The sequence below is a fragment of the Malaya genurostris genome, chromosome 2, assembly GCF_030247185.1.
Source record: "Malaya genurostris strain Urasoe2022 chromosome 2, Malgen_1.1, whole genome shotgun sequence".
NCBI classification, from domain to species: Eukaryota; Metazoa; Arthropoda; class Insecta; order Diptera; family Culicidae; genus Malaya; species Malaya genurostris.
The window spans coordinates 150,831,977-150,856,358 of NC_080571.1; the positions used below are offsets into that span (position 1 = coordinate 150,831,977).

General features: G+C 37.8%; 1 protein-coding gene across 6 annotated transcripts in view; it reads left to right on the forward strand.

The window, feature by feature from the left end:
* Positions 1 to 24,382, forward strand: part of LOC131427593 (nose resistant to fluoxetine protein 6) — a 1,835,865-nt gene that overhangs the window by 199,308 nt on the left and 1,612,175 nt on the right. For 5 of the 6 annotated variants that reach the window (XM_058590935.1, XM_058590936.1, XM_058590938.1 and 2 more), the window contains exon 3: positions 15,737 to 15,963. In XM_058590935.1, coding sequence (XP_058446918.1) covers positions 15,737 to 15,963 — 227 coding nt within the window. The remainder of the gene's footprint in view (positions 1 to 15,736; positions 15,964 to 24,382) is intronic. The other variant, XM_058590937.1, reaches the window with a different exon arrangement.

A 24,382-nucleotide genomic window follows, 5' to 3' on the forward strand; every position in this document is an offset into this window, starting at 1 on the left:
CCTTTGTCGGGGACTAGATGAGTAGATCGTCGCGTGATACCGATAGGATCGTCTGAGCGCCAGTGAACCGGAAGCCACGCTCCAACCGGAATCATTGGATCGACTTAGGCATCCTTTCGGTCGGGTCGTAGACGCGTACCGTAAGCGTCGGCTCGGGAGGACTTCCCTCGTCGGGGAACCCTCCGTCGGTGTAGACTAGATCTTTTGGCGGAGACTAGTCGAGTAGTTCCACGACGTAGCATCAGTTTTGGGTCGTCGAGGCGCCAGTGACCGGAAGTTACCCTCCAGCCGGCATCACTGGACCGACCTCGTCATCCAACTGGTCGATCCCTCGAGAGCAGGATGCTGATCCCCATTCTGCATAAATCTGGGGAGGGTGCTGTGAGCACCAATAGCCTTCCACCCCGAAGTAATACCTAGCGGTGGTGCCGGGGAGGTAGGGTTGGAGATCCAAGGTGTTTTAGTGGGTAGTTCCAATCAACAGTTGGGTAGTCCTGTGGAGAGTCCCACACTCCGTGCGTAAATGCATTTCACCTTGTAAAAAAAAAAAAAAAAAGTATTATTTGAAACTATATATCTGGATTTATTGAAGCACAACAGAAACAACTACATACCTTGGATGGATCCCACTACTCTTTCTAGTTACAAAGATCATTGTAAGCCAATTGTCCTAGATCTGCTATCTGTTCGTAGGAATGTCTCCAAAGCCGTTTTTGTGGCTGATTTATTACAATCACGTATCGTTTCCTGAGTTTACCCATTACACGAACAAATTATGGTTACTATGAACCATTTTCCAGTATGTGCAGAACATTCAATAGTTGCCCCAGTGTTTTCGACTTTCAACTATCTCGAAATATGATCAAACGATTGTTTCATTGTCACTTGTTAGATTAACTTTGGATCAGGATTTGTTTTTAACCGTTTGTATTTTAGATTCGCTCGCTGATACTAACCCTTTCGCTTCCCCTCTCATTTTCTTCATCTTTTGTATTTCTATTGGAAACCTTGCAATTCGCTTGCAAAAACAAACCCGCTCGCTCTTCCTCCTTTTCTCCGTCTTCCACCATCTTTTCGATCACTAATTAGATCTAAATCTAACCCCGACTTTCTCTCTGTTTTCCATGCCTCTTTTTTATGCCTACTGGAGAGAGAAATTGCCAAATTTCATCTCCATTTTTTTTAGAGCTGGGAAAAGCCCGATTTTCCTTGCTCTCAAAATAAAAAAAAATAATAAAAATAAAAATAAAAACATTCATTGACTTCAAAGGGACATACGACACAATCGATCGAAAACGGTTAAGGCACATCATGCACGAATACGGAAGAACTGACGCAATTGGTCAAAGCTACGATTTATAGAGCAATGTGCTACGTCCGAGTATCTGGGACGCTCTCGAGTGCTTTCGAATAGGCAAGGTGATGGACTCTCTATTATCTTGTCTAATATTGTGAATCGAAGAGCGAGGATCGACGTCAGTGGCATGATCTTCCGAAAGTCCGTACAGCTTTTTGGCTTCGCTGACGATATTGACATCGTGACACGTAACCTTGAGAAGATGATGAAAACATACATCGAACTGAAAGCTGAAGCTAGTCGGACTGGTCATAAATGCCTTAAAAACAAGATAACTGAAAGGCAGAGGCTCTAGAGAAGAAACACTACGCCTTCCGCCACGAATATTGATAGTTGGTGAGGATTTTGAGATGGTTGACGAGTTCGTGTATTTGGGCTCACTGGTGACCGCCGATAATGACACCAGGAGAGAATTCAGAGACATATTTTGAGAGGAAATCATGCGTAATTTTGACTCAGAGATTCTTTTCAATCGAGAAAAGTATGCCACCGCACGAAATTGACCATCTACAAAACGCTCATCAGACCGATTGTTCTCTATGGCCACTAGAAAAAGACCAACGCGCCCTTAGTGTTTTTGAAAAAAAAGGTACTGAGGATCTATGGCCGTGTGCAGATGGAAGTCGGAACGTGGAGACGGCAAACGAGTCTCGAATTGCAACAGCTGCTGGGAGAACCACCCATCGTACGTATAGCTAAAATCGGACGTCTGCGATGGGCTGGGTATATCATTTATTTATTTATTTATTTATTTATTCTATTCATTCATCTGACAATATAATAAGTCTTAATGAATATATCAGTCAAGTTATAAAATATTCGATCGTAACACTTTCTGAATAAACTTATGTGTCGGTTCATTAAAATCGAAAAGATTTTGAACAGTGGAAAATGTTCTTATACATGTAGTTATCGGTTCATGGAATCCGAACGTCGTTCGATGATATCTCGGTTGAAATAGGCTAGTAGAACGCAGCAATCGTTGCGTGGCACGGAAATCAAGTAGAGACAAAAGTTGCGGTGAGTCGATATCGCCATTGATTAGTTTTGCCACAAACACAGCTTGTTGAATTTTCCTGCGCCGTTCCAATGAATCACGACCTATCAGACGACAGCGATCGGGGTACGGTGGAAGGTCAAGCGGGTTTTGCCAGGGAAGATTTCTTAGAGCCAGTCGGACAAATCTTTTCTGAACACGTTCAATCCGTAAGATCCAAACAATCTGATACGGGCTCCAAACTAAACTAGCATTCTCAAGTAGCGGTCGAACCAATGAACAGTATAATGCCTTCAAGCAATGGGGATCTTTGAAGTCACGTCCGATTTTGGCAATAAAACCCAGTTGCCGTGTTGCTTTTGAAATCAAAGTTGAGCGATGTAGGTTGAATGTAAGTTTGGCATCCAACAAAACACCAAGGTCGTTAACATGATCAACTCTTTGGAGCGTTTGTCCATCAATTTGATAATCAAAATGCAATGGATTCTGTATTCGGTGGAACGTTATGACCTGACATTTCGCAGTACTGATAATCAGCCAGTTTCTTTTGCACCAAGCAACAAATGTATCGAGGAGCTGTTGGAGCCGGACACAGTCGTCAATAGATCGAATTACATGGTACAATTTCAAATCATCAGCGTAAACTAATCTGCAGCCGTTACTGAGCAGCAAAATAGCATCATTGAAAAACAAAGAGAACAGAAGCGGACCCATATTGCTGCCTTGAGGTACTCCTGACACATTCGTGAACTGAGATGAAACGCTCGAGCCCAATTTTATTCGTAAAACTCTACCACACAAGTAAGAGTATAACCAATCAATGAACTTTTGAGTTCCACCTAATCGCGACATCTTTCGAAGGAGTATTCGGTGGTCTATTCGGCCAAACGCTGCTTTTAGATCCGTGTATACCGCATCGATTTGTACCTTTTCCTCCATACGCGAAATGCAGGTCGAAGTGAAATCTAATAAATTTGTGCTGACCGAGCGTCCAGGCATAAACCCATGTTGTTCAGTTGAGATATAATGTTTAGTGCGAAAGAGCATCTCATTGCTTACAATTATTTCAAAGAGCTTTGAAGCAGCAGATAAACTTGTTATGCCTCGATAGTTTCTTACATTACGACGGTCACCACTCTTGAATACAGGGAACATGAAAGATTGCTTCCAAATCTCCTTGGAAAAATGCCTTGCTCGAAAGATTTGTTGAAAATAATGCACAGAGGCTCAGCTAAAGCAGCAGTACAATTAGTGTAAACTGCAGCGGGTATTCCATCAGGTCCGGCTGAATACGATTTTTTCAGTTTCTTCGCAGCGGCAAGAATCATTTCAGGAGTAATTATAAACGTATCCATACGCACTAAATTTTCAGGAACGTCCATAGCAGCGACATCAGCTTCGGCGTCGGAAGCAGTATTTCCAGCAAATACCGAAGCGAAAAATGTTGCGAACAGCTCGCACGAATCCACCGTTGAGTTAGACTCCACGCCGTCGAGACAAACATTTGGAGGAATTGATGAACATTTTCGCTTTGAGTTGACAAATGTCCAGAACTTCTTGGGATTCCGTCGAAGGTCAGTTTGAACTCGCATGACGTAATCTTTGTATAGCCGCGCGTTCAATTTACGATTATTTTCACTGGAGTGTTTGAACATTCTTTGTGTCTCAGCATTATGAAAACGACGATGTTTGCGTTGCCAGGCATTGTGATCCCGCTTGAGTTTACGTAGGTACGCTGTAGTCCAAGGAGTAGCAATGGGTCGTTTTGCTAATGGAAGATTAGAACTGAGCCATTGAAACAAAATATCACAGAATAGTGAAGACATCTCATTCACGTTATCGATTTCATACAAAACAGACCAATTAACATCCTGCAAATATGCTTGAAAGGCAGTAAAATCAATTTTTCGGTAGTTCAATGGCATTAATTCGACAATAAGCTGGGTATCACATGAAACGCTTTCACAATCAACGGGCAATGAAACAGCTAAAGGCGGATGGTGAAGGTCTACGGGTAGTAGTGGGGCAACACAACGATCAACTACCAATTGGCTCTCTAACGAACAAAATATCAGATTGAGCGTTCGTCCGAGATGATTCTTATGGCGATTCCTTTGATATAAATTCAAATAATCCATACCATCTATCAGTGTCGTACTGGCAACGGGTAGAAGAGAAGGAGATTGTGTTACGTCTGATCCATGACCCCACGTTATCCGTGGCTGGTTGAAATCACCGCACACAAAAACAATATCACTTGCGGAACTTTTGCTGCACAGCTCCGAAACAGTAGAAATATGCTCATCGATCACACCAACTTGCTGGCTTTTATCGGGAGGGATATACACACCGCACAGAAATATCTTTCGGTCCCGCACGGTAGCACATACACACACTTGTTCGAGGCAACGACCATTCACCGTTTGTACAACAGAGCTGGCATATTTTTGAGAAACAGCAACTAAAACACCGCCAAACTTTGATTTGACACTGTTTGCTAAGCTGCGGTCGCAGCGGAAAACGTTGAATGCATTTCCAAATAACTGTTGGGAATTGATCCGATCGTCGAGCCCGGTTTCAGTAAGAATGATGATATCGTAGTTGCAGTCACACACTGCCAGGAAAAGCTCGTCGATTTTGGTCCTTAAACCACGAACGTTCTGGTAGTATACCCATATTTTATATTCATTTCGTTCATCACTCTGCAACACGGGATCATTTAGTGAAGCGATAGTTGTTTTAATACAAAAATACTCGCCTCTGGTGGAAACCCTTAGGTTTCCACCGTCCACGAAACAGCGCACGGAAGCAGGATTATTTTTTAGCTCTCCGAGCGAGGGAGCAGCAAACGACGATTTGAGTTTTTTGGCAAATCCACAAACTCTCGGAATAACAATCCGACGGGCCAAGAAGATGGGTCTAGAGCTTTGGTTTTCAAGCAAGGGCCCAATCCAATTTTATACGAAATGAACGACATGCCAGTTACATCCTTCCCTTTTGGTAATGTGAAAATGGTTCTTGAATCTAATCCGACTGCTACAAAAAGAAGAGGAGCGCAGTGAACAAGGTGGATCGATCAAGTGGAGGGTGAACCTCGAGGCATCCATGCCTTGAGTGGCTGGCGACGAGCAGCCATGAACCGAGTTATGTGGAGACGTAGTCTTGATATAGCAAAATACACCCCAGGACTATAGCTGTTAGATAGATAGATAGTCAAGTCAATAAGACCCATCCGACAGTACCCGTATCTTATATCTCCTAAAATACAACAAGGATTGTTCCTTGAACTTGATCGACTTCGAAATAGGGCGATAATTGAAAAATCAACTTCTGACTGTTCTCAACGAGAGAACCGTGCGTGATGCTTGTCCCCTTCCCCATCCTTATCGAATTCTTTTACGACTCCCACGTGCAAAATAGATTGCGACGAAAGGTATTTCGGAGGCTTTTTTGCAAATTACACTAGCTAAGGAGTCTCGCAAGTACTGTCCGTTCATTGTTCAAGAGCAAGTGAAGTTAAAGTTCACCCGGTTGCCCTTCGGTTTAATTAATAGTCCGTCGTCTTTGGCTCGCTTAATGAACCGAGTTCTAGGACAATAGGTACTGAAACCGAGAACCGCCCCGCCTCCATAACAAAACTCCGTCGCTTCCAAGTAGTTGGATAACTATTATCGACGGTTGTCCAGTCCGGACTTCGATCACGAGTTCACTATACACTCAGATGCGAGTGCTTACACCATTGCAGGCGTACTTACCCAGCAGATTGATGGTGTGGAGCGGGTGGTGGTATATTATTCACGAAAATTGACTACACCGGAGGATTATACGGATTTCCGCATAGAGGATAACCTGCAAAGAAAACAAAGCACCCAATATGTCCACAGTACCCTCTATGAGAGACATGCGGGGGCCATCAAGACTAAATAAAATCATTGTTCTTGATTACATTGGACCCCTGCCTAGATCGAAATCCGGGAAACAATATATATTAGTCACAATGGATCTGTTCAGTAAATGGGTACAACTGCAGGGGTTTTGTCAGATCTCGGTACAAACTCTATGTATCGAACTAACCGATCGATGGTTCTATTGCAATTCAGTACCAGCCATCCAGTTATCTGATTATGCCAGTATTTTTAATTCCAAAGAATTCAAAAACATTTTGGATTGGTTTTAAGTAAAGCATTGGTTTACGTCACGTTACCACTCACAAGCCAATCCAGTAGAATGCGTTAACCTTGCATTAATACAACGATACGATCGTATGACAAGGAAAACCAACAGGAATATGATTGACGACTTTCTGAAATTAAGGTTGTGATCAATTCCACGCTTCATTCCTCCACGGGCTACACTCTCTTTCCGGTTGCTGAAGGTGAAGAAATGGTTCTTAAGGGGACCGACCAGTCTACATTCGGTGATGAGACAGAGCAAACACTCGAGGCGAGACTGGCGAGAATACGTCAAGACTCATCTCGGTTGTATTCCCTTGTATAGCAGAAGCATTTGAAAGCGCAGTTGGCTGCAAGCAACACATATAATCTTAGAACACGCAGACCGGCTAAACCTTTTCGGGTAGGAGACACGGTATATAGAAGAAATACCAAAAACTCGACTGCGAAGGAATTTGACAACGCCAAGCTTGGTGTACAATATGTACCCTGTACGATTGTGATTAATTATGGGTCCTCATCCTACGAGCTGGCCGATTCTAGTGGCCGCCATATTAGAGTTTAGCCGGCGAACCTAATAAAACCAGAGTGAAGTAACATTGATCGTAATACCAAATCATTTTTTCCTTATTTAGTTGGCCTCAACTCACCCTTTCTCCGAGATACAATCATGCTAGCAATGCTTTCCCCGAAGCTTCCTTGCATGAGATAATTGTCGAGAGTGGAATGAAGTGATAAATTGATTCAGATAAAATGATGTTGTCTAAAGAAACTAGAATAAACGAAATAATAAATAATAATTTAAAAAAGCTTAATAATTTTAAAAAGAGAGATCCAACTCGTTTGATAGTTAAAAGTCCGCTAGCATCCCGATAAATGCCAGGCTCAGGCAACCTTATGTGTAAAGCTCCGATCTCTCTCGGGTAACTTAAAAATAACGAAAACCGAAGTCATGGGATCTCACAGCACTGGTATCGATTTTATTGGTAGGATATCGATAAGCCAAGTATCCAAGAAGCGAGAGATCTTAATCAAACAACTATCTTTATCTCGATCAAAAGATCACGTTGGCGAACAAATCGCAATCGATAATGGACCGTGCACACGATACACAACTCAGTACAGTTTATTCGTATGTCGGCAGCTTAGATTCTACAAAAATAATGACCAGAAAAATGTGAATATTGTTCGTAGAATGCACGTAATGATTCACATTCAATTCTCTTCGTATGTTGATATAGTTTTTTTTCTCGGTGGCCACCAATCTTCAAGTGCGATGTTAGATAGTATATAATTTGTGATATAAATTTCTATTACTAATAGGAAAATGAAAAATGAAATTGTGAATTTAAATCATTAGTTTCTTTTGCCCAACCAGAAGAAGCCGTTTCGTAACAACAAAATGTTATGTGTGGATTGTGTAGGAAATCTGTGTTCAGTTAGTGTTTAGCCAACGGTCGATTCAAACGGTGGAGTAAGAAAAATCAGGCTGCGTTGGAGTCACGATGGTGGTTTACGATTGGAAGGCCCTCCATTGAACTGAAATGTGGCGGAAGAACTGAGCGAGTGTAAGAAAGGTCGGGAGAGTGTTTTTTTGTACCGGTTGATTGAGAAAGAGATATTGCAGGAGGAGTTAAAGCTGATTTATCGCAGAGCACGGACTTGGTTACAAGAGTCCTACCAACAGTTTCGAAGTTTCTGCAGTTAGTTGACGATGGAGTAGCCAGTCCCAACAGCGTTATTTTTTCTAACGCTGGGGACTTGTGCGAGCATCCTCACCGTGACATCAAAAAAGTTAGGTTTAAAGTCACCGACCTATGGCTGAAGTACAACACGTAACCTATGCCAGAACGTCTCATCGCATAGTCCCGGATTGACTCCAGATTGACCGCATCAGTCTCTGGAAGTACCGAAAATCACTCGAAATTCGACCGATACCCGTGAAATAATCGTAACGTATCAGCACCGTTCTCACCATCGCCCTCCGTTAATATGCCTTCGTTTTCACCTCGGACGCCATCATCGTGAGAGACTCAGCACCAATCGTATTCAATGTAGGTTAGGAAAAAGGTATTTATTCTTTTATTTTACGTTTAGGACTTCCACACATCCGAAATCTCCCCCGCACTTTAACGCCCTGAGACTCGGTGAATAAAAAGAGGCGGTGAGTGCGCGTAGAGATTTGAAACAAAATTGACAAACTGGAGACATATGTATCGTGGAATTAGAATTAACCTAATCGATCACTTGTCAAATCGATTTGTTAATAGTAATATTTGGTAAATATTTTAAAGTATTTCAACAAAACGAAGTTATTTTTTACATCAACATGTGCACATTCAAATATCAGTCATTTAAATTTATTTATTATTATGACCATCGTCCAAATACCACGCACACGGGTGGTTTTAGGAACTTTTCAAAATCTTTAAAAAAAATCCGAAACATAACCATACAGACATTCAAAAAACTTTTATTTATCTGCAGGCAAATTGGCTGATTCGGAGGATTTTCCTAGTGTTTTAAAAAAAGCACTGAAAAATGAGTGTTTTGTGATCTTTCACAATTAGTTGGAAAAATAATGCGATGACATAAACTTCTTTTCTCGAATAAACCTTTTTCTGGCTACAAGGATCACATTCAGACACATTTTTGGAAAAGCTTTCCACGCTTGTCATGGTAATAAAACAAATTTCATATAACCGATTTCGTTGCATTTTGACGAATTGAAAGTACTAAATGAAATACAAATTATTCGCAACGATGATAATTCAATATATAAACGGAATAATGTTATTTTGTGTAGTTTTCTACGTTTTACTCAGAATAACGTCATTTTGCAATGATCTGAAGAAAATCCGCTTCAGTTTGAATGTGTGTAATAATTGTGAAAGATCACAAAAACACAAATTTGTCAGAGCTATTATTGACAACACTGGGAAAATCCTCCAAATTTTTCAAATAGTTTTGCCCTACAGATAGATAAAAATTTTTTCAAAGTTCTGTACGTTTTTGGTTTGGTTTTCATCGAAAATTTCCCAAAACCACCCGTGCGCATGGTACTTGAACGATGACCTTTGGTAGGGCAAGGGCTCCCTATCTCATTCCATTTGTCAAGACGATACCTTAAAAACCTGATTTAGTCACTTAAATCGCTACGAATTTCTCATATTTCTGCTTATTTCGCCTTGCTCCACATAGGGAATTGATTCCCATTCCTTGGAAATTAAAAAAAAATTCAAAAAAGTCAGCTAAAAACACTTCTGATACGTTCACTACTGTGCTCCTAATTTCATCTCAAAGGTTTTATTTTCATCCTATCGTTGATCCTTTATTCATTACCTAAATTAGCAGTGGAGACACCAATCACGACGACATCAATGTCCGTACTTACCGCAGTGCCAACATTGATTCTGACCACTACCTTGTCGCGGTTTGTATGCGCTCAAAACTATCGACGGTGCACAATACTCGTCGCACAGGAACGCCGGGACTCAATCTCGAGCAGCTACGTAGCATTCGTACTGCAGAGGAATACGCGCAACAACTGGAGCTAGTGCTACCAACGGAAGAGCAGCTTGGCGCGGCGACTCTTGAAGACGGCTGGAGGAACATAAGGTCCGCCGTAGCACTGCTGCAACCGTTCTAGGTACGAGGTTATCGAATCGAGGAAATGACTGGTTTGACGGCGAATGTCAGCAGTTGGACGAATATAAGAAGGCAGCAAGTGCGAGGATGCTACAACACCGCTTTAGAGCGAACGAGGAACGATACAGACTGGCGCGGAACTGACAGAACACGCTTTTCCGAAAGAAAAAGCGCCACCAGGAAGACCAAGATCGCAAAGCGAGGGAACGCGCAATTGCCAATCGACGGTTCTATGAGAAGGTGAACCGTTCACGTAGAGGCTACACGCCACAGGCCGAAATGTGCAGAGATACCAGTAACCTTCTCACGAACGAACGTGAGGTGATCGACAGGTGGAAGCAGTACTATGATGAGCATCTGAATGGCGAAGCACAAAATACAGAGAACGGTACAGGAATCAATCTGGGTGCACGCTCAGCCGACGACAGATTCCCAGCCCCTAATCTGTCGGCGATAAGTGAGGAGATCGGCAAGCTGAGAAACAACAAAGCCGCGGGCAATGACCAGCGAGCTGCTCAAACATGGAGGAGAGGCACTGACTAGAGCGCTGCACTGGATGATTTCTAGGATTTGGGAGAAGGAGATTCTACCGCAGGAATGAATGGATGGAGTGGTATGTCCCGTTTAATAAAGAGCGATAAGCTGGACTGTTGCGATTACCGCAAAATCACATTGCTGAACGCCGCCTACAAGGTACTCTCCCAAATCCTTTGCCGTCGTCTATCACGAATAGCTAAGGAATTAGTAGGGCCGTACAAAGCGGGATTTACTGGAGCCCGCGCTACTACGGATCACATATTCGCGATAAGACAAGTACTCCAGAAGTGTCGTGAATACAACGTACCCACACATTACCTATTCATTGACTTCAAAGCGGCATACGACACAATCGATCGAGAACAGCTTTGGCAGTGCTGATGTTGGGCTTTCTTGTTCAATATTGCCCTGGAAGGTGTGAAGAGCGAAGATCGACACGAGTGGCACGATCTTCCGAAAGTCCGTACAACTTTTTGGCTTCGCTGACGACCTTGAGAAGATGACGGAAACCTACATCAGACTGAAAACTGAAGCTAGGCGTATCGGACTGGCCATAAATGCGTCAAAAACAAAATACATGAGAGGAAGAGGCACTAGAGAAGAAACACTACGCCTCCCACCACGAATATTGATATACGGTGACGATATCGAGGTGGTTGACGAGTTCGTGTATTTGGGCTCACTGGTGACCGCCGATAATGACACCAGCAGAGAAATTCATAGACGTATTTTGGCAGGGAATCGCGTGTACTTTATACTATAGCTGTTAGATAAGGTAAAGTAGTAGAGCAATCAAAACCAAAATAGTGCACTAATACACTCTCAGGTTCAAAATTTCAAATTTATTCTTCAAATAGGCCTAATGCCTACGAGACAACACAGGATATTTTAAAAAACAGTTTGGAATCATTTCGACGCTTACAATTTTTTGGATAGTTTTCGTTATCTTTCGTTTTAAGTTTAAAATTTTACCGTGCAGTTAATTTTAGAACTTAAAAAAAAACAAAAAAAAAAGAATTATTTCTACCTAGGCATTAGCCCTTCTAAAAACATAATGCAGAACCAGAGATGCCATTTTTACAGATTTATCTGATTTGTATAGATTTTTGCGTTCGCATACTGATTTAAATCAGAGTACAGATTTTATACAAATTTTCTAAATTTAATACAGATTTGTAAATGCTTATCAAAAGCGAGAAGTAAAAACTTGGACTTTTCTCTCTGAGTATCTATTAGTATTTGATTGAAGTATTTTTTATTAATTTCTTTAATCAACGATCAAATCACATGTTAAAATCGAAATCTTTTGTATTGTATGAAAAGTATTTGATGATGAACACTGATAAACATTTATTTTAAAATTTTAAACCAATTTGAACTGATTCATTTTATTAGTTAAAACAGAAAGAGCAAATACATATTTTCTATGCAAATATCTGGCATCTCTGTACACAGCCGCTGAAGCACACACACTTATAAGCGTTATGTAGACATATGGCGGAAAGAAACCAGTGCTACTAGATTTGCACAATGGTTTTTTCATTAGTATTTACTCGCTCTTTCTGGTGATATTCGAAGCCGAAACAGTTTTATTGAAATATAAATATCAAAAATATAATTAAACTAATGTCACGGATACCAAAAAACACTTGTTTATGATGATTTGAAGAAAGAAAACATTTTCTTTGTAACATTGTGATAAAACTTGGTAACTTTGCAAACCCAAGAGATGAAAACAAAGCGCAATCAAGTGAACTAAGTGAAAAACATTCATCTCATATTCTTAAAGACTTTTATTGCTTGTCGGGTAATTTTTGAAGCTTTTAACCGTTAATTAAACAACTGACAAGTGAAAATCACTAATTATAAAGTCATTCAGCATTCAATAGTAGTGTAATTGCGAGAAATAGTGATCACGCTTTGAGACGAATCGATTAGTAGATATTCAGAAACATAACGAACTGTAAATCTTGAGACGAAATTGTGTCGTAAATTGAAAAGTGAATTTGTTTTAAATGAAAAAAAACGACCACCAAATAATTCAAACCCATTTCTTCCAATGAGAAAGTGTGACAATAGCTTGAATAAGCATTTTAAAACATTCCACAGTTTGCTTTAGGTACGTTGTAAGGTATTATTCCTGTTCAAAGTAATGAGGTGAAGTGATGAGATGGAAATAGGAGCTCAGATAAAATAGGGAGCCGTTACCCTACTTAAAAATTGTGCATACTTTTGCTACACACGTTTAAGTTCAATGATTTCGAACATATTGGTTGTTACATTTTATAAATCCCTTCACAAATCACTTACTTGCAAGCGTTTAAAATATGGTAATTTTGAGCTTACTTTATTAGTACGGGGCACGTTCACCGTTGTACCAAAATTTATAGTGAATTCCAATGCAGAGAACATTCGCCCAACCAAACACGATGTGCAGGAATCGAAAACATCCTGACATATTTGGCAAACCCGCATACTGCAAACCGAGCCGTTGACTATTCATCGAGACGATGACTAAGCGAATTCCTTCACCCATCCTCTTTACATAACAGGCGTTGACTGAGCAAACAAAATGTGACAAAGCCTACATGTATAGATTCTGCTTCGTGCGAATGTTAATACTGTGCAGAACAGTGAGGTATTTTTTCATGCATAACGCGAGGCCTTCCTACATCGACCAAAGTAGACTACTACCAGACCCTGTCAGCTTGGAGCGAAATCAATCTTCAATTTAACAACGCCATCGCACGGCATCACATTCAACATATCATGTCAATTGTATGGGTGCGCAGTGCTGCAATTTTGGCGCGCACGAATTTGACATTTCTCTTCCCTGCTTGTATGTACGAGATACGATGCGGACTCGCCTGAGGGCACCATGTTCGCAAAAAATGATGTTGCCAATGATTTGTTCGGGAAATGTCAGAGCTGGATATCTTGTTAATATGATGTCATTGCTACTACATAGAATGCGTGGGGTGAAGCAACGATCAAAACCGTCGGTCATACTAGAGGAAACAAAAATATTGTGGCGTCCGCCGACCCATTTGTGTTATACAAAAATATAAGGTACACTGCTAAAGCAGTGTACCTTATTAAATATATCGTTATATAAAACAAATCATTATGACGTGTTGTTGATTTTCCAAAGTGTATTATTGAAATACAAAAACGACGTTGTAATACATGTTCAAACAAAATGTTTCCTATTCGATTGGTAGTTAAATTCTCTAAATTCAATTCATCAACACATGACTAACTTACAAGCGTTCAAAAATATGCCATGGAAAGGTAACGCGGCTCGTTTCAATTCATTTAATTGACACCCGTCATCATATCGTAAAGAGTAAGGCGTTTTTAATGCCAGAAGATAAGAATTATTCTCATAATTTTACTAATGGAAGATACATTTCGATCAAAATATTACAAACCATTCATAACGCAATTGATATTTTTTACAACTGGAAATAATCTTTATGACCAGAATTGAAAAAAAGACGGGTGGGTAATGTCAGAGACATAACTGAATGTCGTGAATACGAAAAAACTGACACGCTCCCATCACTTTTCCGAATATCAGTTAGTTGATTGATTGTACGAATTGTGCAAGCTTTCCTCTTTTTCACTAATAGAGTTTGAAGCGATGCACCTACATTAAACAGCTACTATTCTACAACTATTCCAAACTTGAAACAATTCCTTTTCAATTTGCTAATATAGGAGGCCAGGTATGAAAAATTTGTAGTTTATTTTTATTGAAGCTATGAAGTTCGAAGATATCTGATTCTTCTCGAAATTTCAGTACGAGACAATTGCAATGGCCTGGTCTGTATGTATCGATGATCTTCGGTATGCAAGAGTTATTCTAATAATAATAATGATAGTAATAATAATGAAAATAATAATAATAATAATAATAATAATAATAATAATAATAATAATAATAATAATAATAATAATAATAATAATAATAATAATAATAATGATAATAATAATAATAATAATAATAATAATAATAATAATAATAATAATAATAATAATAATAATAATAATAATAATAATAATAATAATAATAATAATAATAATAATAATAATAATAATACAGATTAACCTGTAAATATGGCAACCCTGTTTCGCATGGCATATTTTCACACGACTCCATACTAGTATAAAGATGTGTTCAACATCATCACTTTCGCTTTCGCATTGCCGTTCGTAATTGAATGTGTTAGTGACGGTACAAATCTGTCTTTCTACCGGTTTTCGGTGGCATTGTGCTGACGGTGTCTCGTGCATTCAGATCGGGAAACAGTGAGACGACAGGTCCTCGATGTTGCTCTCGTGTGTCTTGTTTCGGGAACAGATGCTCAGAAAATGGTAGGAAAAATGAACCACTCAACTTTTATATGGATGCTCTTGTATAGATGCAGACATCTCGCGTTCTGATTGGCTGGTGCTGTCATGGGTTATATCAAACAGGTTTTTCAATAGTGTACTATTGAAAAACTTCAATGTTGTTGCAATACACGTTCAAGTTGAAAATTTTCGATTCTATTGGTAGTTAGATTATATAAATCCTTCTACAGATCACTGAGCTATGAGCTTTCAAAATACGAGAAAGGCAAACGCGCCTTATGAATTATCTTCTTTGATACTCGTTTGTACCAAACATTTCTGAAAAGTTTAATTTTGAACTATTTGAGATTATGTCACATAACTGAAAATTTTATCATAAAATTGTGATCATATTTCCGATGGCATGTAGCAAGAATTATGTTGATTCATTAGATATAACAGGAGAAATTCACGATCAAAAACTCACTCTATCAGAGGGTAAATTTTGAAAAGGCGCCCCATAGTAAAGTATTCACCCAGTATTCACGACAAAATATCTGGTTCAGTTTTTCTTCCAGGATTTTTTGCATACTTACCATTTTGGGTATTTTCAAAGCACGATTGTGACTCTAATTACATGGAACATGACACAGTATTCTTACTAAGTACGTAATTTTTTTTTTCATACAGCCAAAAATACTGCAGCTTGGTCAATGTTTACCAAAAAAATGTATTGATAGCGATGTTTATATTATTTTGTCAGAAGACCCCAAAGCACGTCAAATTTCAAATGATCAGACATGCTGGAGTAATTCATCTCAACTACAACCCAACTGCAACGAATTAAATATATTTGATATTCGTTTAGTTCCAGGAAGTTACAACTTGTTTGAGGATAGAAAATTTTTCTTTATATGGTGAGTAATCCCGATCAGATGGAGAGAAGGCATTTTTTTTAATTGATATATTTATTTTACACAACGAAGTTTACTTAAAACTTTGCTGATTATATGTTAAAATAACAAACGAAAACTAATTAGCATAAGTTATAAAAACGATGATATGTTTGTATCAATATTATTTACCAATTTATCATGAATTCTCTAGGACACGCAATTCTAAAAATAGATTTTGTTTTATAACATACAAATGCATGCCACTGGACGATTTTACTTGAAAAAGGCGGCTGGGTAATGACATAACCGGATTGACATGAATCCGGGTTGGCAGTTCAATGCATAGGGCGCTGGTCTTACAAACCAGTTGTCGTATGTTCGAGTCCCGACCTGGAAGGATTGTAGTGTCAGTAGAATCGTAGCACTAGCCATGCAATGGTTCTGTACACTCTGAATCGGCTGCGAAGTCTGTTGAAACAGAAGGTCAAATTCCACTACAGGAATGTAATACCAAAACTTTGCTTTTGAATTGACATGAATACGAATAACATTCCCTCGCTAAAACTGATATTGGGCCTTCATAAAGCATGATATCAACTCTGGCGAATGATAAATATAAGTTAAAACTGGGGCTAAATAAAATACCTAATAATTATAAGTCCAACATCAACTATGATAGAACACAATGAATAGCTGTTTATGTTGTCAATGATGCTGGAGATGACGAGTTAGATTTGATTTTCCGGTTAATGCCGCTGATGTCCGTCATTTATTTTCAGGCTGACCAATAGAGCCTCTCATCTTTTGTACCAACAGATTACGGAATATCCAAATGATGTATTTCATGTTATTAACTATTATAACTAAATACTAAGAACTAACGGTAAATTTTCGAAGAGACAGTGCCTTGATCAACGATTAAACAGTCGACCATTGACTCGTTGTGGCCGTAGTTAGTTTTAGCGGAAGAAATGCGTAGAAAATAATAAGCTTGAAGACAACGACGACGAATATCAAAATCTAGTTACCATTACAGCTCCGAGCAATCAATTCGTTATTAACACGTTGACTGCCAACCTACGAGATAACTCGTATATTCTGGTCGTATGAGAATGGTCGTGGCAGTCAACGTGTTAAAGAAGATCAGTAATGAAAACAGCAGCCTTGAACATATTTCTGCGAACGTACAGTAGATCGAAATCTATGATCTTGCAACTATCTCGGTAATAAGGAAGATTTAGGGGGTCTATCCATGCTAGTTCACGAAGCGCAAAATGAATAAATTTATGTTGAATAGCTTCTATGCTTTGAATGTTGTTTCGACAGTAGGGTGACTAAACAACAGATGCATACTCTAGTGTAGAACAGAAAAAAAATGATTTTAGGCAATAAATGTTTTTGAAGTCTTTCGTCACACGAAAGACGGACCCTAGCAGCTTTGAGATATTATTGGTAGTATGTATAAGCAATGTGCTGCTTGTTATTCATTTTCGAATCCAAGATAACTCCCAAGCCTGTAATATACGATTTTTCTCTAGAAACGGTTTGTAAGATCGTGTAGTCGATTTCAATCATGCAACACTTGCAAGTGAGTCGTTCGCACCGCACGCGTATAACTCTTAGCTCCTGGAATTTTTTTCTGGCTACCTATAGTTTCATTGATTCAAGGCTTCAGTATTTTTCAAGGCTACCTGTATCACTAACAGTCTTTTTAAAGACTAACAATTAGTCAGCCTTTCTCAAGTCTTTGCAAAGAGTGATATTCTAATATAATCAGTCTTTTTCAAGACTAAGACTAAGAAATATTCAAAGAACTATTCTTAGAACTAATCAGTCTTTATTAACACTCCTAATACCAAGTCTAAAAAAGTTATGCGAAGCACCAAGCCTAAAAGAAAATGGAACGGTAACTTTGAGCTATCATAGCTCAGTTGTTACTTGACCAATTTCGATAATTTAAAGATAATTTTAAGTGTATCATTATTGACGACCGTTCAGGAAAAACTAATGAAAATCTGATTTTTCCCATTTCAAGTTTTTTTTAAAGCTCAAAATCGCAGTCACGATTTCCTTTGAACTGGAAAAAATCATTTATGTTTCCTGTCTTCAAAAAAGGAGACAAACAAGATGTTACAAATTACCGAGGTATAACTTCACTCTATGCCGGATCTAAGCTTCTTGATATTTTAGTTGGAGACGTCCTATTTCGTGAAACAAAGTCGTATATCTCGAAGGATCAGCATGGTTTTTTCCCAAACAGATCGACTATCACCAATCAGACACAATTCTGTTCTTATTGTATTAAAAATATGGAAACTGGATCACAAGTAGACACAATATACACGGACCTCAAAGCTGCGTTTGATCGTGTAGATCATACACTATTACTAGCAAAACTTGAGCGTTTAGGAGTATCATCAAACTTCTCTGCGTGGCTTAAATCATACCCCGTAGGCCGAGTTCTGTCTGTAAAGCTTGGAAACGTTGAGTCATACAACTTCATTAATATGTCGGGTGTTCCTCAAGGAAGCAACCTCGGTCCATTACTATTTTTGCTATTTTTCAATGACGTTTCTCTCGTCATACCACCAGGATACAGACTTATGTATGCGGATGATTTGAAATTATTTCTTGTGGTACGATCAACAGAAGATTGCGATGAACTTCAGCGGTGCTTAAACAATTTCTGTAATTGGTGCAATCTCAACCTCTTGACTATAAGTGTGTCTAAATGCTCGGTAATTTCTTTTACGCGTAAGAAAAGCCCAATACTTTGGAACTACAGCATCTCTGGTGAAACACTTGAAAGAGCATCAGTCTTTAAAGATCTCGGCGTGCATCTTGATTCCCAACTTTCATTTAGACATCATTACGCTCATATAATAGCTCAGGCAAATAGAAATCTTGGTTTCATTGTAAGGGTCGCCAAAGAGTTTAACGATCCGTACTGCTTGCGAGCATTATATTATTCGCTAGTTCGGTCTGTCCTCGAAGCATCAGTACTTTTTTGGAGCCCATACGTGAGCGTCTGCATCAATAGAATCGAAGCAGTACAAGCACGATTTCTCCGATTTGCTCTTAGATCTCTGCCTTGGCGTAATCCGTTACAACTGCCACCATATACCGATCGCTGTTGTTTGCTCGGTATGGACACACTAGCCAAACGAAGGACCATATTCAGAGCGGTATTTATAGCAAAATTACTAAGTGGACAAATCGATGCTCCGCAGATTCTCTCTCAAATACATATCAATATTCCTCCGAGAAGCCTTAGAGCGCGGAATTTCTTGAGGCTCGATTTTCAACGTACAGAGTATGGTCAGAATGAACCGATCAGGGCAATGTGTTATGTATTTAATAGTGTGTATAACCATTTTGATTTCTCCGTGTCTAGTACCGTTTTCAAAAATAGGCTTAAGAGACTTCAATAGATAATAACCTTTTTAGACCTAACGAATTTTTAAACACGTATATGTTATTTAATTAGTTATTATTTATTTAAAATTGTGAAAATGCATTTATGTAAGACTATGAAAATGTATTTATGTGAGCTTGTATGTTTGTGAAAAAGTAGAAAAGATGATGGGTTTTTGCGCGCATCTGAAGATTGCTGATTTTCAAATAGGCTTTTCCCATCCATACACTATTTCATGAAGACCAACATAGGTCAGATGGAAAATAAATAAATATATAAATAAATAAATAAATCTGCATTTATGCGGCACCTGCATCACGAATCGGATATTAAGAACCTCAAATTTACCGAGTCATAACTTTGTTGTTAGTCAACCGATCTTCAAAATTTGTTCATCATTGAAAAGGTACTACTTCCAGAAATAAAATGCGCTGAAAAAAACACTGAAAATAGGGTTGTCTACCCAAAGTTATAACGAAAACTGTTGAGAGATGACCTAAGAAAAGATAAGACTTTTTACAGTGATCGTAAATGTCTCGAAATTCAAAGCGATGACCTATATATTTTTACACATCATTCGATTTCTAGTGATACCAGCTACAATTTTCGCTCAACTACCATTCCTGCACAATCAAAAGAAAACATAAAGAAATCGAAGAATTTATAAATATATACGATTTTTTCATTTTTTTTCACATGTTTGTATATAACTCAAAAATTAAAGCGATGACATGTACATTTTTTGATTCAAAATATTGGAATCATTACCAGAAACAATGTATATGATCAAAATTATATATCCGTTCAGAGAATCTCAAGAAATTTGGAACAATTACAGAGAATTTCTATTATAGGGAAAATTTTGCCAAACAAAATTAAATCAAAGCTTTTAAATTTTATGACATATATTTTTTTATTATTTTAGTTGCAAATTTATTATAAACAAAATTTAAAAGAAAACTGAAACTTGGATTTTACCGAAAATTTTAAAAATTTTAGTATATAACCTAAAACTCTAAAAATAGTTATATTTTTGTATTGGACAAACGATCTAAACAATTTTTATGCACAACCCAAACGCAATTGATAACTACTAAAATTCTGATTTTGTTGTAGGTTTGCCGTAGAATCTCAAAAAATAGTTAAAAGATAGGAAGTTTTAAAATTTCCGAGCTAAATTGCATTGCACAGTGGTCCACAATTTAGGGGGACAAAAACATTTATGGCTTAACCTTTAATTTTAGAGCTATGATGTCTTCAAAACAAATGATCAGTGAAGATAAGCCATATGTCGATGTACATGGTATTAGGGTGGCTCTTATTATTAAGGTGTTCCAAAACTTATTTTTCGGATGTATTGAGATAGAGCCTGCATTCTTCGGCAAAGTTGTTGATAAACTTATATCGAACAGCTTTGCTGAGGACACCATAGTAGTATCTGCAAAGGTTTTAGTGTAAAAGCTATTTTTAAAGACCAACTTAGGGTGTTCCTCAAAAAATCAGATTTTTTGCTCTAGCATTTATATTTTTCTCTTTTCGTATAGGTATCTTTGAACATCTTAAAACCAATTTTTTAATGACTGGCGTATGCAGGTAGCGTTTTCTGAACTGAAGTTATGAGCAAAACTAGTTCAAATCAGGTTATTTTTAAACTGCTATATCTAACATTCAGGCAAACGAAAAAAAATCGTTTCTTGTATATTTTCGAACATGTTTCAAAAAAAAGGTGGAGGAGATATTTTTAAAAATGAAAATAAGGTATTTGTGGTCTGTCACATGAAAACGCGTTTATAACAGTTCGGTTTCACATCTCATCTAAGTCAGTCGATAAACCAAAACCGCTTACGTTCGGGACAGAAGAAACCAAGTACAGTATTGTGTAGCGAACAATAGAACGATCTCGAAATGAGTGAACCAAACGAACAGAAGCTACCGCCGGTAAGAAAGAATACAATTATTGTTGACTTCAGACAGTGCAAAACTCGACCTTCGATACGAGAACTTGAAGGTTTGCCTAAGGAGCAAATGCATGTTGATATTAAACGTGTGCATTAACTTCAATGCAATAAAACCAATAATATTGTTTATATCCAGTTCTATAAAGAGTTTGATGCAATTCAATTCGCTAAAGACAATAATAATGTGCACTATGTAGAGCATGAAAATATCAAGTACAACATTCCAGTATATATGGAAGATAGTGCTATAGAAGTGCGTGTGCATGATCTTCTTATGTGACATTCGGTCAGGATACAAGAATACCATGCAAATCACTTGTTACCTATGACAATCAGATGGCTACAAGTTGATATTGTCAAAAAGCTGTTCACTACGGTAAGCCATGTGATAAACTGGACAAGGAGACAACTACACCAAAGGACAACGGTGCTTCCTTCACACCAACCCCAAGCAACCCCAGTACACCTGTGACAGTCACCAACAACAGTGAAGCATCCCCTTCAACGAAACCATAAAATGTATCCTCTATAGAACAAAGTACAGCAGCTGCAATTATCAGCTTACCATCTAACCAACCAGCAACTGCAAACAATGTACAACAAGGCGGATCTACAGCAACTAGCAACGAAATCAATAACAATACCACGGCAATGGATGACGAGACGAACCACGAACAAACTGCCCCTCAATCCTCGCCGGAGGAAAATGGAAGCTCCTCTCCCCCTAGAAAAAAGGTGACAACGAGATCCAATACAAAAAAAATTATCTAAAAACTCAGCTAAATCAGCCACGTAAAGCTTGTACGCAAATAGGCCTGAATAAAATATCGTTTAAATAAAAAAGGTATTTGTGTCTCCTAAAGAGTTAATTAATTAATTCAAGTGCATATTCGGGAAGAAATCGTTCTGTAGTCTTCGGGAATGCAGAATGGTGTCGCTTTTGTAAAATTTCTTAGGCCTCTCGGTGGTTGTAGGTTTTATCAACCGTGCATTTTGGCACCTGCAGATCGTTCAGCATCCTTTCGGGGATGCAGAACGATTTATTTCTTTATGTTTTGTGCTGTTTTCCCACCGATTTGAAAACTGTTTCATTTTGTAGGCTACACTAGTTCATGCACTAGCTTTCATGTTTTTCAAAAATCAAACAAAACTGTTTGAAGAATTCATTTTTTATATGAGAATAAGAGAGATATGAGAAAGACATCATTACACAACTAGGTGGATAAAAACAAGTTTACTTAATTTCGTGTGATTTTTTGTGCTAAATTCAGAATTCTACTTTTTCTGAATTGTTTACTAATAGAAAATTCAAATAATTTTCGAATTCTATACATTCCGAAATAATTTTATTTTTGTGATATTTAAATTTTAATATTCTATCGATCATAATTGATGTCGTTTAGGATAGCGGAAAATTTAAAATATATGTTTTTGTTCATAATTGCTTGTAAAACAAAAATCAAGCAATAATTTTTTTAAATTGTAGTTGGTTTCTTTTGCCATGGGTTAGTATATGAAATTCATATAATTTTACGTTCTATTTCTTATTGTACAAAGCCATTGAAATAATTTAAAATTTTTGTGTTGTCACAAAATTTATTTTATTAATAAAAAACAAATTCTACGTCTCTTTGAAACAGATGAAATCAAAACGGATTCCAATATTTTCACTTTGATTTGCAGAATCTTTGGAACGCAATATATAGGATGATTTTTTAAGAGCTTGAGAACTTTTTTAAACAATAAAACGCATAAAATTTGCAAAATCTCATCGGTTCTTTATTTTAAACGTTAGATTGGTACATGACATTTACTTTTTGAAGATAATTTCATTTAAATGTTGACCGCGGCTGCGTCTTAGGTGGTCCATTCGGAAAGTCCAATTTTGGGCAACTTTTTCGAGCATTTCGGCCGGAATAGCCCGAATTTCTTCGGAAATGTTGTCTTCCAAAGCTGGAATAGTTACTGGCTTATTTCTGTAGACTTTAGACTTGACGTAGCCCCACAAAAAATAGTCTAAAGGCGTCAAATCGCATGATCTTGGTGGCCAACTTACCGGTCCATTTCTTGAGATGAATTGTTCTCCGAAGTTTTCCCTCAAAATGGCCATAGAATCGCGAGCTGTGTGGCATGTAGCGCCATCTTGTTGAAACCACATGTCAACCAAGTTCAGTTCTTCCATTTTTGGCAACAAAAAGTTTGTTAGCATCGAACGATAGCGATCGCCATTCACTGTAACGTTGCGTCCAACAGCATCTTTGAAAAAATACGGTCCAATGATTCCACCAGCGTACAAACCACACCAAACAGTGCATTTTTCGGGATGCATGGGCAGTTCTTGAACGGCTTCTGGTTGCTCTTCACTCCAAATGCGGCAATTTTGCTTATTTACGTAGCCATTCAACCAGAAATGAGCCTCATCGCTGAACAAAATTTGTCGATAAAAAGCGGACTTTCCGAATGGATCACCTAAGACGCAGCCGCGGTCAACATTTAAATGAAATTATCTTCAAAAAGTAAATGTCATGTACCAATCTAACGTTTAAAATAAAGAACCGATGAGATTTTGCAAATTTTATGCGTTTTATTGTTTAAAAAAGTTCTCAAGCTCTTAAAAAATCACCCTGTATATATATATATATATATATATATATATATATATATATATATATATATATATATATATATATATATATATATATATATATATATATATATATATATATATATATCAGAAATTTTGAAATTTCCAATCTTCTACCGATTTTTTGAGACTTTACGGAAAACCTAAAACAGAAAATCTAAATTTTAGTAGTTAATAATTCCGTTTGGGTTGTGCATAAAAATTGGTTAGATATTTTGTCCAATTATTATTTTTAGAGTGTCCAATAATTATTTTTAGAGTGTAGGTATATTTACCAAAACTTTTAATATTGAAAATCTTAAATCTTGAAATCCAAGTTTCAGTTTTTTGTTCATAATAAATTTCCAAATAAAATAATAAAAAAAATATTTGTCATAAAATTTCAAAGTTTTGATTTGTTATTTTTTTTGGCAAAATTTTCCC